We start from the raw sequence: 14,122 nt of genomic DNA, 5'->3' as shown, positions 1-14,122 counted from the left end.
GTATGCTGCTGTAAACTTTACAGTCCTCATGCATGTCCGTATGCTGCAGTAAACTTTACAGTCCTCGTGCACATTCGTATGCTGCTGTAAATTCTACAGTCCTTGTGCACGTCTGTATGCTGCTGTAAACTATACAGTCCTTGAGCATGTTTGTATGGAGCTGTAAACTTTACAGTCCTTGTGCATGTTTGTATGCTGCTGTAAACTTTACAGTCCTTGTGCACATCCTTATGCTGCTGTAAACTTTATAGTCCTTGTGCACGTCCGTATGCTGCTGTAAACTATACAGTCCTCGTGCATGTTTGTATGGAGCTGTAAACTTTACAGTCCTTGTGCATGTTCAAATTTTACATGTTTCTGCTGCAGATGCTGATCTGAGATCAGAAAAGTAGAATCAGCTGATTAATCATTAGTTCAACATGTTTGAACAAACAACTGCTTTTATTTTGATTTTGTGATTTTAATGTCGAATCAAACGTCAGCAGGTGAGGCAGGAAGTCCAGCAGCATTAGTCTGAGCTCAGGCTCAAGTCCAGGTCCAGAGTCTGAAGGACCAGGACTTTTCAACGTGTTCTGCTTTTATTGTTTTTATCTTTTTGTGATGTTTTTAATGAATTCTTCTTTCTGCTGTTGTTTGTGAAAGCCTTCAGGTCCATGACCCGCTTCATTAACCCGAGTCTCTCTGCAGCTCAGGTTCAGTCTGGGAGCCTGTCAGCTGAGAAACTGGACCTCCTCAGATCAATATGAACTGGATTACTTCCTAATCTGCAGATAACACGCACGAACGTGCACAGAGGAACCTATTAGAACTACTTCCTGTCAGGCTTGGAGCCAAACCCAAACTTTGTACTATCAGATCTGGACTTGGCCCCATTCGAACTCTGACCTTTGACCTAAGTTTGCACCAACGGGTCAAAACTTTTCATCCTCTGCAGGAAGAATCAGTTCTGATTCAATTGAATTCAGTTTATTTATAAAGCACCAAGTCATAACAGAAGTCGTCTCAGGTCACTGAACAGAAACATTCATATGTATCAAAATAAGTTTCATTCATTCAACCTTTATTTACACAGGTTAATCCCATTGAGCCTAAGGGACTCATTTACAAGAGAGACCTGAATTTTTAACAAAGAGTGATGACAACAGTAGACAATCATAAAAGAAATCATGCAAATTTAGAAGAATAAATGAAATAAAATGGTAATAAGAAAAGGAAACAAAAACAGCTACATTATAAAGCGATTTAAAATACTAAAAACAGGAACATGTCTGTGCTGGTTTTTCTCAGGAACTTAACAGATGCTTGAAGCCACTTAGAGAGGTCAAGGTCGAGAGCTTCAGATCTTTTTGAAGATATTCCAGGAAACAGGAGCAGAGTAGGAGAAGGCCATTTTGCCTAGTTCAGTCCTCACTGAGGGAACTCTGCAGGTAATAATGTCCTGAGAGCGCACGCTGTAGCTGCACTCACGCAGAGACATGTAGGAGGAGATGTATGAAGGCAGCAGACCAAGAAGTGATTTAAAAATGTTAACAGTATTTATCTGAGGAGCAGACTGCTTTGAGTTTAACTCCATCACAGAACTCTCATCTTGAACAAGCATGAAGGCGACAGTGGAAAGAAAAACTTCCTCATGAGGAAGAAACCTTTAGCAGAACCAGGCTCAGGGCAAGCGGCCATCTGCTTCGAACGGCTGGGCTTGAGAGGAACAGATACACAATGGCAGGTCAAGAATCACGTTAAGATAGAAATAGTACCAAATGAAAACTATTAATTTTAACAATTAATTGAAGCAAAATGAGGTCAGTTTGTCCTCCAGTAGTCTAAGCTTAATGCAGCATAACAAGCCAACCCTAACTATAGGATTTATGAAAAAGGAAAGTCTTAATCCCAGTCTTAAAACTGGACAATGTGTCAGCCTCACGGACAGAAACTGGACGTTGGTTCCACAAGAGAGGAGCCTGATAAATAAAAGACCTTCCTCCCATTCTGCTTTTGGAAACTCTAGGAACTGCAAGTAAACCTGCAGTCTGAGAGTGAAGTGCTCTGTTAGGAAAATATGGGACAATAAGATCTGTAATATAAAATGGAGCTAGGTTGTTGAGGGCTTTGTAGGTTAGAAGTAAGATTTTGAATTCAATTCTGAACTTAACAGGGAGCCAGTGGAGCATCTGCTTTATCAGGTGTCAGAGGAGAACCCGTCTGCATCACATAGAGCAGCTGGATCTGTTTCAAATCACTAAATCAAACATTTCTTAACTCAGTGAATCATTCAGTCTTCAGGAAGCTTCAGTGCTTTTAGACAGGGAACATTCAACGAAGAAAAGAAAAGTCTGGTCGTCTTCCAGCCAAAATGTTGGTTTAAACGAGTTAATTTAAGTTAAAACATTTCCTCATGATTTCTGCTCTGAAACAAACAGATTGATCTTCTGGTTTTGTATCAACGAGACCTTCTCAGCTGCTCCAGCTTGATCAGCTTTAATCTGACATTTCAATTAAAAACTGGAGCTTGTGGGAGGTCTTTACCTTCAGAGAGAACCTGCTGCTCAGATAAAGTCCAGGTTCTGATGACACCGGGGGAGGTCCAGTCAAACTCTGAGCTGCCACAGATCATTAATGCTTCATTTATCCTGCTATAAACATCTGATGTGTGGATATCCTCAGTGCTTCCTGAAGGTGTCGTGTCCTTTCAAAATCCCCAAAAGGCCCAACATGTAAATGTCAGGACACCATCTGTTCCAAGGAGGTGAAACAGAATGTTACAGAATCATCACATCCTGATGGTAGAGCGGCGTCGCAGAATGATCCTGTCCTGATGGTAGAGCAACAATGCTGAATAGTGCCATCCTGAAGGTAGTGACTTCACAAAGTGGTGCCATCCTGACAGTAAAGCGGTGTTGCAGAATAACCCAATCCTGATGGTAGAGCAGCAACGCAGAATGATGCCATCCTGATGAACGAACAGCAACGCAGATTGACCCAGTCTTTAAGGTAGAGCGACTTCGCAGAATGACCCCGTCCTGAGAGTAGAGCGACTTTGCAGAATGACCTCATCTTGACAGTAGAGCAACATTGCAGATGGCCCTGTCCAGAAGGTAGAGCAGCAATGCAGAATGATGCCATCCTGATGCTAGAGGGGCATCGCAGAATGACCCCATCCTTAAGGTAGAGCGACATTGCAGAATGACCCCGTCCTGACGGTAGAGTGACTTCACAGAATGACCTCATCCTGACAGTAGAGCGACGTTGCAGATGGCCCTGTCCAGATGGTAGAGCAACAAAGCAGAATGGTGCCATCCTACTCATATCATCCAAATGTCAGAAACACTTCAGAGTGTAATCAGCAGCACTAATGACGTCATCACAACATTCTGAGAGTTCCAGCTCGACCCGCTGCAGGTTCTGTTTGGTTTCAGTGTTCCGGCAGCAGGAGTTCAGTTTCTGTCAGTGACCCGTTTGAAGGGTGGAGGAGATGTTCAAGTTCCTGCTGTGGGTACAGAGTTCTGTAAGGTTCTGTAAGGAGCTGCAGAAATGTTCAACGGTTTGAGTTCTGCAGAAATCCACAGCAATGAAGGCTACTCATGGGACAGATCTGGTTGGCAGGCCGCAGACTGACAAAGTCCTCTGGATGGGGGACGAAACGTTTCTTCTCTTAAAGAAACAGGTCCAGATGATAAGATTTAACCATTTTTATTGTTATCTACCTGGACGATTGAGCTTACAAAACTTTTTTCGCTCAGTTTATTATTTCATTCCGCCCTGATTGAATATTTTCCGCGGAGGTCTAAATGACCTCAGTGTCTCCTCAGCTCAGCCGGACTGTCAGTCAAACACAGAGTGTAAATAAAGACGATGTTTAAATCAGAAGCTGCTGCCGAGTTCTTCACATGTTCCAGCTGTTTCGTGCAGCAGAGAACATGTGGACATTTCTGTGTTTTAGGTGAAGGTTCTCCACGTGGATCAGAAAAATCTCATCTGTGGTCAGATTTCAAATGAAACAGGATCGTTCTGGATGTAATAATGGATTGGGTTGGGTTGGTGAGATGTTTGGAGCTGTTTGCTTGTTTTACTCAGCAGCTCTCCAGGTTCTGTCTCCTCCTCCTCCTCCTCCCTAACCCTCCGTGTGTTTATTGATGTGTTCATTAAGCAGCAGAGATTTGAGAAGCGGTGCACCAGTTAATGCAGTCTAATTCTGTGATGTGATTACCTGGCAGTCCCAGAAGGCATCAATCAGCAGGTTGTTAGTGTTTGTCGCTCATGAAACACCCAGACCTGAGGGAGGAGGAGGAGGAGGAGGAGAGCTGCTCTACATCTGACAAACCAGGACATGATGGCAGCTCAGAAGAACCAGAGTGAGATCAGTCAGTGGTGCGGAGGAGATCAGTTGGAGATTCATTGGCAGATCGGCCAGTGATTGGACGTTAATCTGGACCTAGGAGGAGGTTGGTCGGTGACTGGGGGGAGGTCTGTTGGTCATTCAGAGATGTTCCTGTTCAGAAATGTGTCCCACCAGAACATCTTACATCCCAACATGTCCAACAGATCCAGCCGCTTCCTCTCCTCTGCCTGCAGCTGATTGATTGACACCCTTTCATCCCAGGAGCCGAGTTAATCTGGCTAATCTGAGAACGAGCGTTACAACGAGAAGTTTACAGCTTCTCGCCGGCTGCAGTTATGTAAGTCAAAGCAACATGAATATTTCAGGTGTGAGCTGCAGATCTTCCACAGATTTTAGTCACAGCATCTCAGCCTCACAGAGAAAAACGCCGGCGTGTATCTTGTCTGGTCCCCGGCTCCTGCTTCATTAGTTCAGCAAAACAAACGCACCTTTATTCTGCAGAAACACAGTGAGTCAGCTGTGACGTTCACAAACCGAACCCTCCGGAGGTGTTTGACACGCTGCCACAAAAACACATCTCATGTAGCAGCTCAGGGTGAATCTGGTAGACAAGCCAAGGGTCAGAGGTCATAGTCAGGGGAGCGCATCTTCATGCATCACAAGTGAACAAAGAACCCTTTAAAGGGACGTTTGTTGGTGCGTGTGGGTTTCTCCTCCTGCTGCAGCACTCTCTCTGCTGAAATGTCTGAGGATCTGTGACGTGTTTTGTTTGCAGGTCCGGTTCTGAAGGCTTCCTGCAGACCTGTGAGTCAGGTTACAGGTCATTAGGAGGATGAAGGTTTGGTGACTCATCAGCTGAGTGTGAATCGTGACTCTTTGGATTTTAGCTGCAGGAAAGTCAAACTCTGCCTCTCATTAGTCAGCCGTCAGACACAAAGACGAGTCCAGTTTCACACGTTAACGAAGGCTTCAGGTGTTTCTTCCACCTGTGAGTCAGGGAAGTGATGCAGGTCTGAGGAGGAATCTGAAAACAAGCCGGGAGGAAAACTCAGCCCTGCTGGCTGCAGAGCCAAAAACAAAAATATCTCTGGTTTTCAAAAGACCCATCTGTTGGGCAAAGACATGTGGAACTCTCTCATTTAACGGCTCGTTTATTGAATCAGTTTCAATCGCAAGTTAACCCTTTAAACACCGGAGTGTGGACAACATGTAGATTTAATGAAATCTAAAATAAGAAAGCATCATTACAACTCGGGAAATACTCGCTGCAACTTCAAGTCCTGCAGCTGCAGAATCAGAACAATTCTTTAACAAAGGCACTGCCATCCTCTGCTCTATCACCCAGTGTCTGTCTGTTAGCAAAATATCTATAATCTGAGGATTGTCCTGCTATAGCCTGATGATCATCCTCCTATAGCCTGATGATCATCCTCCTATAGCTTGAGGATTGTCCTCCTAAGTGCCTGAGGATCTGCCTCCTATAGCCTGACAATTGGCCTCCTATAGCCTGACAATCGTCTTCCTATAGCAGGAGAATCGTTCTCCTGTAGCCTGAGAATCGTCCTCTTATTGCCTGAAGATTGTCATCCTATAGGTTGATAATCATCCTTCTATAGACTGAGGATTGTCCTCCTATAGCATGATGATCATCCTCCTATAGTCTGAGCATCATCTTCCTATAGACTGAGGAACATCTTCCTATAGCTTGAGAGCCATCATTCTAAAGCTTGAAGATTGTCCTCCTATAGCCTGACGATTGTCCTCCTATAGCTTGAGGATCGCCCTCCTATAGCTTGAGGATCGCCCTCCTATGCTTGATGATCGCCCTCCTATAGCTTGAGGATCGCCCTCCTATGCTTGAGGATCGCCCTCCTATGCTTGAGGATCGCCCTCCTATGCTTGATGATCGCCCTCCTATGCCTGAGGATCGCCCTCCTATGCTTGAGGATCGCCCTCCTATGCTTGAGGATCGCCCTCCTATGCTTGAGGATCGCCCTCCTATGCTTGATGATCGCCCTCCTATAGCTTGAGAATCCTCCTCCTATAGCCTTTGGGCCGTCCTCCTGTATGCTCAGAGGCTTCTAACAGGAGTCATGAGGTGTAAGTTGGATTTATGGTTCTGGTTTGTTCTGAATCCCAGTGAAAGTACTTCTTGTGAACCTGAACCTCAGTGAAAACTCCAGTTTTATTATTTTCTCTATGGTTTCCGCTTCATTCAGCATTTGTCCTGCAGAACTTTCCACCTCAGTGCCTGAAGATAAAAAGGATCTTCTGACAGAATCAGTACGTGATGAAGCCGTGCTGATGTCTGAGTTCATTAAAACCATGAAAGAGTCCGAGTCGTTCAGACACAGAGAACCAACTCGTTTATCTGCTTTTCTTCCTGACTGACAGCTCAGTCAAAACATCTCATCTCTCACTCTGACGCTCCAGAACCTTCTCCGATCAGACGGTGCTTCAGCTGATTCCAGGAAAGCTCTCGAGGAAGACTTTCACTCAGAAAATCAGCAGCAGGAGGTCTGATGAGTCCAATCAGTGACTTTACAAACATAAACACCCGAGTGACGTTCTGCTTTTAAACTCGGACAGTTTGTGATTTTTGAGCCTGAGCATCTTAGGAAGTAACTTTGGAGGATTTTAGGTGGATGACCGGTGCACTGAGCTTTTCTAAAGGCAGGCCCAAACACACCTGAACATTAAAACACGTTCTGATTCTGTTGGATCACCAGAAGACGTCTCTGGTTGTTGTTCACACTGCTTCCAGTTTGATTCAGATTAATCACCACATTCTGGTCTTGTCCCGTGTCTTTCTAAATACGTACAGCAGCTGAGCGTTACCATGGCGACACAGCCAATAAGAAGCGAGTTACACGCAAAGTTTCATCACCTCTGGACCTCGTCCTGTTGTATGACAAGAACATCTGTTCCTAATCTGTGTAGCTGCTCACTAACCTGTGGCTCTAATTCATCAGGAATTACACGAGGAATAATTAGATCAGGAATAATTCCAGCGATTATGTGGATCCAATTAGCTGCAATGAGCCGCAGCCGGTTTCACCCAGCTGAGATCAAACAATCAGAAATCTGCTCAGGACCTCCTAAAACGTCTGCGATCGATGTTTGACCAGCAGTCGGGTCTGCACACGTGAGCAGCAGCAGAACCAAACAGAACCAGACTGACACCAAGAAACCAGAGCTTCAGTCTGAGTTCTGACTGAAAACTGGACCCAAACTCCAAAAGTCACATTTTACAAACGTTTTGCTGCCGGACCCATCTGATAATCTGACCCGTCTGATAATCTGACCCGTCTGATAATCTGACCCATCTGATAATCTGACCCGTCTGATAATCTGACCCGTCTGATAATCTGACCCATCTGACCCGTCTGATAATCTGACCCGTCTGATAATTTGACCCGTCAGACCCATCTGATAATCTGACCCGTCTGATAATCTGACCCGTCAGACCCGTCTGATAATCTGACCCTTCTGATAATCTGACATGTCTGACCTGTCTGATAATTTGACCCGTCTGATAGTCTGACCCTTCTGATAATCTGACCCGTCAGACCCGTCTGATAATCTGACCTGTCTGATAATCTGACCCGTCAGACCCGTCTGATAATCTGACCCGTCTGATAATCTGACCCTTGTGATAATCTGACCCGTCAGACCCGTCTGATAATCTGACCCTTCTGATAATCTGACCCGTCAGACCCGTCTGATAATCTGACCTGTCTGATAATCTGACCCGTCTGACCCGTCTGATAATCTGACCCGTCTGATAATCTGACCTGTCTGATAATCTGACTCGTCTGATAATCTGACCCGTCTGACCCGTCAGACCCATCTGATGGTCTGATAATCTCATGAGGACCGTGTGTCCCTCTGACTGTCCCTGCACGTCGTTCTGACCCAAACTCAACTTTCTGAGAGAAATGATGACAAAGCGTTAGTTTAGTTGATCAGAACAAAAAGCCCGGTTTGTTCTGCTTGAGCTAAACGACAAACTGAAGAAGTTCTGGTCCGTAAAAACTAAAATAATTTAAAGATGAGACAATCAAAAAGATACTTTGAGTGCTGGACCTCTGGACCTCCTGGACCTTCTGGACTTGTTCTGTGCTGGTTTTAGAACCAAACTCCAGGCAGAACCTCCGGCACATGCTGGGCCTCAGATGTTCGGTCCAGTTGACACCAGAACCAAAGCAGAACTGTGGGATTAAACCCAACAGGTTGAAGTTTCTGAGATGTTCTGAAGTCTGCCCGTGGTTCTGGTTCTGATCCAGATGCTCCACAGTCAGCTCTTTAAAAGGTTCTGTTTCTGCCGAGCATTTGGATCCAAATGCAACTGAATTAAAGAATGTTCCAGGGTTTGAAGAAACCCACGTTCTGGACTTGGGTTCTGGTTCTGAAGCTGTGGACTCAGGTCTTTGTGTCTCAGAACCTTTGACCCAGTTCTCTGTCATGTACCGGTTCTGTTTCTCTGCAGACTGTCCGGAACATCAGATTTTAAGGATTATTTCTTCAGATAAATGGTTCGGGTCAGAGGTTCTGACCGCGTTCATCATCATCATCATCTTCCTCCCGATCAGAGCAGGTTCAGGCAGCAGCAGAACATCAAAGCTCCGTTCGGACCCGCTCTGCAGACAGAACCCTCTCTCTGTGAAGCTGATGATGTCTGCAGGTCACACGCTGATCCTGATCAGGTCCAAACATGAAACCAGAACCAACGTCAGAACCTTCACCTGTGGTGTTCGTTCTCCTCAGGTGAGATCTGCATCGCTCAGTCCCTGAAGATTCCTCACGACCACAAACCCTCCGACTTCGATAAAACCATCCGCCAGCTGCTGGAGACCCGATACGCCCGGGCCGTGGTTCTGTTTGCCTCTGACGAAGACATCAGGTACCCAACACTCCTTATCTACACACGGTTCTGGTTGCTCTCAGTCAGAACCGGTTCTGATTAAATATAATTTTCTATTTTTCCAACAGATTAATTTGAGATGAAACTTTTTATTTTGTTGCCTCATCTGTCGTGTGTGTGTGAGGTTCTGTTGGTGTCACCAGCAGTAGAACCGGTGGTTTTGGTGTTGGTTCTGACTGATGTGTTGTGTTTGGGTCCAGAGGAATCCTGAACGCCTCAAAGCGAGCGGATCAGATCGGTCACTTCCTGTGGATCGGTTCTGACAGCTGGGGGTCCAAGAACAGTCCGATCCAGCAGCTGGAGGACGCTGCAGTCGGCGCCATCACCATCCTGCCCAAGAGGGCCACCATCAGCGGTGAGTCCAGGACCGGTTCTGATCACAGTTAGAGCAGAAAACATCATTCAGAACTGTTCTGGTACCACTGGACCGGGTTCTTGTCCCAGTGGGTGAAATCATTCGTAGGGAACACATTTAATTTTTCCAGCTGCCCTTGGGTCAAACAAACAAAGTCTGAGTTTTAAGCTGAGGCCTCGTAGGTCGATTTGACCCAAGGGCAGCTGGAGGGTCCGTTCATCAAAAGTTTAACGATGCTGTGAGGGTTTCTGGATGGTCCTGTTTCTCCTCTGATCCAAGACTCCCGAGGTACAAAAACTAATCTGAGATGGGTCTGGAACTGGACTGAAGCTGGATTGAAACTGGTTTGAAAAATGAATCGATGGATGATTGATGGATGGATTAGGGATGAATGGATGTATGATGATGGGTGATGGATGATGGGTGATGGATGGATGATGGACGATGGGTGGATGATGAATGGATGGATGGGTGAAGGATGGATGGATGGATGATGGATGGATGGATGGATGGATGGATGGATGCTGGATGGATGGATGCTGGATGGATGATGGATGGATGATAGATGGTTGTATGGATGGACAATGGATGGATGAATGATGATGAATGGATGGATTCTAAATGGATGGATGATGGTAGATGGATGGATGGATGGATGATGGCTGGATGGATGGATGGATGGATGCTGGATGGATGGATGGATGGATGGATGGTGGATGGACGTTGAATGGATGGATGGATGAATGATGCTGGTTGGATGGATGCTGAATGGTTGGATGGATGGATGGATGGATGGATGGATGATGGATGGCTGGATGGATGATGGATAGATTCTGAATGGATAGATGGATGGATGGATGGATTCTGAATGATGGATTGATGGATGGATGGATGATGGATATATGCTGAATGGATGGATGGATGGATTTTGATGGATGGATGGATGCTGAATGAATGGATGAATGAATGGATGGATGCTGGATGGATGAGTGGATGGATGCTCTTTGTGTTTGCAGTGTTTTGTGTCTCCTCGTGAAGCAGAGGTCGTGTTGCTCCGTCATCGGTCGTATCATCTCTGGGTTCTGCTGCGGCTGCAGGAAGCTCAGTTGGACTTTTTCACCAGAGGAGCATTGTCTCGTCTCGTCTCGTCGTGTCTCGTCGTGTCTCGTCATGTCTCGTCTCGTCGTGTCTCGTCTCGTCGTGTCTCGTCTCGTCGTGTCTCGTCTCGTCGTGTCTCGTCTCGTCGTGTCTCGTCTCGTCGACATTTCTGCTGCGGATCTAATCGTTGTGTCTCCGTCTGCTCTGGACTGAGCTCTGGTTCCACTTCACATATTCAGGTCCTCTGACATTTCAAAGAGCGTTCCTGACGAGTCCACGGGAGAACGAGAAGTGAAGGTTAACGAAAGAGGAGGCCATCAGGTCTGCAGAACGCTTTTCATTTGGTTCCATTAGGAAACAGTCCTGCAGCTCGTACGTCACTGTCAGGAGGAGGAGGAGGAGGAGGAGGAGGGGGATGAAGGTCTGCCAGAGGAGCCAGCAGAGAACCTCAACAGAACCGAGGTTCCTCTGACAGGAAGCTCGTCTCAGGAGCTCTTAAAGGAAGGAGGCACTGAGGCAGGAAGTTCTTCCACACCTCAGAGGAACAAGGAGAGGAAGAATCTGAAGAGCCGGTGGAAAGTCTCAGCAGGACGTTCAGAGTCATAGACCTCATGAACCAAATAAAACATGGCCGTTCTTTCTCAAGGAGCAAGAACACCAGAGAACATCAGACGCTGACTGGAAGCTGAGGCTTCTCTTTGGCTGCTGCAGGTCCGTTTGAGGATCCAGTTGTTTCTCCTCTTTCCTTCAGTTTTCTCATCAGACCAACGTGGTTCTCACTAACGAGACATCCAGTCGTTTTCAGCGTCGCCCCTCACACGTCACCAGACTCATGCTGGACCTTTCGAAGCGACCCGCAGGCCACCGTGCGGTTCCTGCGTAACAAAAACATCCATTAACATTTTAATATCATCGGGCTGATACGATGTGAAGAGGCCGGCCTGGTTTTAACCTCCATTCATGGAAACTGAAAACATGACATTTAATTCAGAAGGAAAATTACACCCCACGTTGGGTCGGCGCTGCAGAACCTTCATTTACCCGAACAAGACAAAGCTTCTCTGGATCGGCTGAGGTCGTGAGTTTCAGTCACATAAAACTCTCACCCTGCAGGGAAACGTCAGCTTCCTCATGAAAATAACAAAGAAGCCGAACCTTTCAAGCAGTCCATCGGCTCGTCCATCAGCTCGACCATCGGCTCGTCCACTGGCTCGTCCACCGGCTCGTCCATCAGCTCGACCATCGGCTCGTCCACTGGCTCGTCCACCGGCTCGTCCACCGGCTCGTCCATCAGCTCGTCCATCAGCTCGTCCATCAGCTCGTCCATCGGATCGTCCACTGGCTCGTCCACCGGCTCGTCCACCGGCTCGTCCACTGGCTCGTCCACTGGCTCGTCCATCAGCTCGTCCATCGGCTCGTCCATCGGCTCGTCCACCGGCTCGTCCACCGGCTCGTCCATCAGCTCGACCATCGGCTCATCCACCGGCTCGTCCACCGGCTCGTCCACCGGCTCGTCCACCGGCTCGTCCATCGGCTCGTCCATCGGCTCGTCCACAACTCTCTGGCTGCAGCTGGATGACAGCTGACACATTCTAATAAAAACTCCCCGAACAGAAACTGTCCTGATTCAACATGGCCACCACAGCCAGCTGAACTTGACAAACATAAATACAACCATACCGCAGCTATTTTTACAGACATGGAGCTGGAGTTTGGTGTGGTAGTAGCCGAGAGTCCTCCCCAACACAGACTCCTCAGTTCTTGTTCATGACGGCGAGCGACAAGCGTTCCTGTACACGGGTCAGAACCTTTGAACTGGACCTGTTCCCGTTTAAAGGCGGGTCATCTGACGCCATCAGCCCAGACAGAAGATTTCAGTTAATGATGAGCAGAAACTTTTCTGCTGAGTCTGGACCAAGCTGCAGACAAACAGGCAGACAGATAGACAGACAAGCGGACAGACAGGTGGACAGATAGACAGACAGATAGACAAACAAGCGGACAGACAGGTGGACAGATAGACAGACAGGCAGACAGACGGACGGACAGGCAGACAGACAGACAGATGGACAGACAAGCGGACAGACAAACAGATGGACAGACAGGCGGACAGACAGACAGACAAGCAGGCAAACAAACAGGTGGACAGACAGACAGGCAGACAGACAGGTGGATTGACAGACAGACAGACAGGCAGACAGACAGACAGGTGGACTACCAGACAGGCAGGCAGACAGACAGACAGACAGGTGAACTGACAGACAGACAGGCAGATTTTAAATACTGACAACATCCATCCTCCTGCAAACAGGAGGTCTGACTGGTGTTTGTTCAGCTGCATCAGAGAGGGCAGTAAAACGGACCAACCGGATCAGAATCAGATAGAAGTTTTAAAATGTTTTCCTTAAAAAAAAATAAAAAAAAACAGACTAAAACTGCTTTTCATTAAAGTGAAAGGAAAAAAAACTGAAAATCTTAATTTCTTGACAGAACAAGCTGTTTCTGACCAGCTTCATCAGCTCAGGCCTCAGGTCCTGGATGTTTCAGTCCAGATGTTTCGGTTTGTCCTGGCTGTTTCAGCCCAAGATGGGGTAGAGGCAGGTCAGCTGACTCGGGACCCAAAAGTCCCAGGTTTGATCCCCAGTCATTGCGCATCTCGTGGTGTCTCTGAGCAGGACGCCCTGTCCCCCAATTGCTCCCCGGGCACTTTCAATAACTGCCCACTGCTCCACCTGGTGGTGGATGGGCTAAAAGCAGAGAGCAATTTCACCATTTTATGGGAACATACAATGATGACATCACATAACACATTATTATTATTATTATTAATATTATGTCTCAGCCTGCCCTGAATGTTTCAGTTTGTCCTGGATGTTTCAGTCCAGATGTTTCAGAGCGTTTCCTGGATCTTTTAGCATGTCCTGGCTGTTTCAGTCCAGATGTCTCAGCCTGTCCTGGGTGTTTCAGCTTGTCCTGGATGTTTCAGTTTGTCATGGATGTTTCAGCAAGTCCTGGATCTTTCCGCCTGTTCTGGATGTTTCACTTTGTCCTGGATGTTTCAGTCCAGATGTCTCAGCCTTTCCTGGGTGTTTCAGCCTGTGCTGGATGTTTCAGTCTGCTTTGGATGGTGCAGCCTGACCTGGACATTTTGCCTGTTCTGGATGTTTCATCATGTCCTGGCTGTTTCAGTCCATATGTTTCAGCCTGTCCTGGCTGTTTCAGTCCAGATGTTTCAGCCTGTCCAGGATGTTTCAGCCTGCTCTGGATGCTTCAGCTTCTCCTAGATGCTTCAGCCAGTTCTAAATGTTTCTGTTTGTCCTGAATGTTTTAGTTTGTTCTGGATGTTTCATCCTGCTCTGGATGTTTCTGCCTGTCCTGAATGTTTCAGCCTGGCCTGGACGTTTCTGCC

General features: G+C 46.9%; 1 protein-coding gene across 1 annotated transcript in view; it reads left to right on the top strand.

Moving 5' to 3' along the window:
• The window catches only part of LOC119412886 (metabotropic glutamate receptor 7), an 86,382-nt gene that overhangs the window by 31,476 nt on the left and 40,784 nt on the right, over positions 1-14,122 (top strand). The window contains 2 exon segments of the mRNA XM_037679922.1: positions 9,104-9,239; positions 9,461-9,615. Coding sequence (XP_037535850.1) covers positions 9,104-9,239; positions 9,461-9,615 — 291 coding nt within the window.

This window comes from Nematolebias whitei, chromosome 7 (assembly GCF_014905685.2).
Source record: "Nematolebias whitei isolate Nwh7 chromosome 7, NemWhi1, whole genome shotgun sequence".
NCBI classification, from domain to species: domain Eukaryota; kingdom Metazoa; phylum Chordata; class Actinopteri; order Cyprinodontiformes; family Rivulidae; genus Nematolebias; species Nematolebias whitei.
This window is presented reverse-complemented; position numbering and strand designations above follow the sequence as displayed.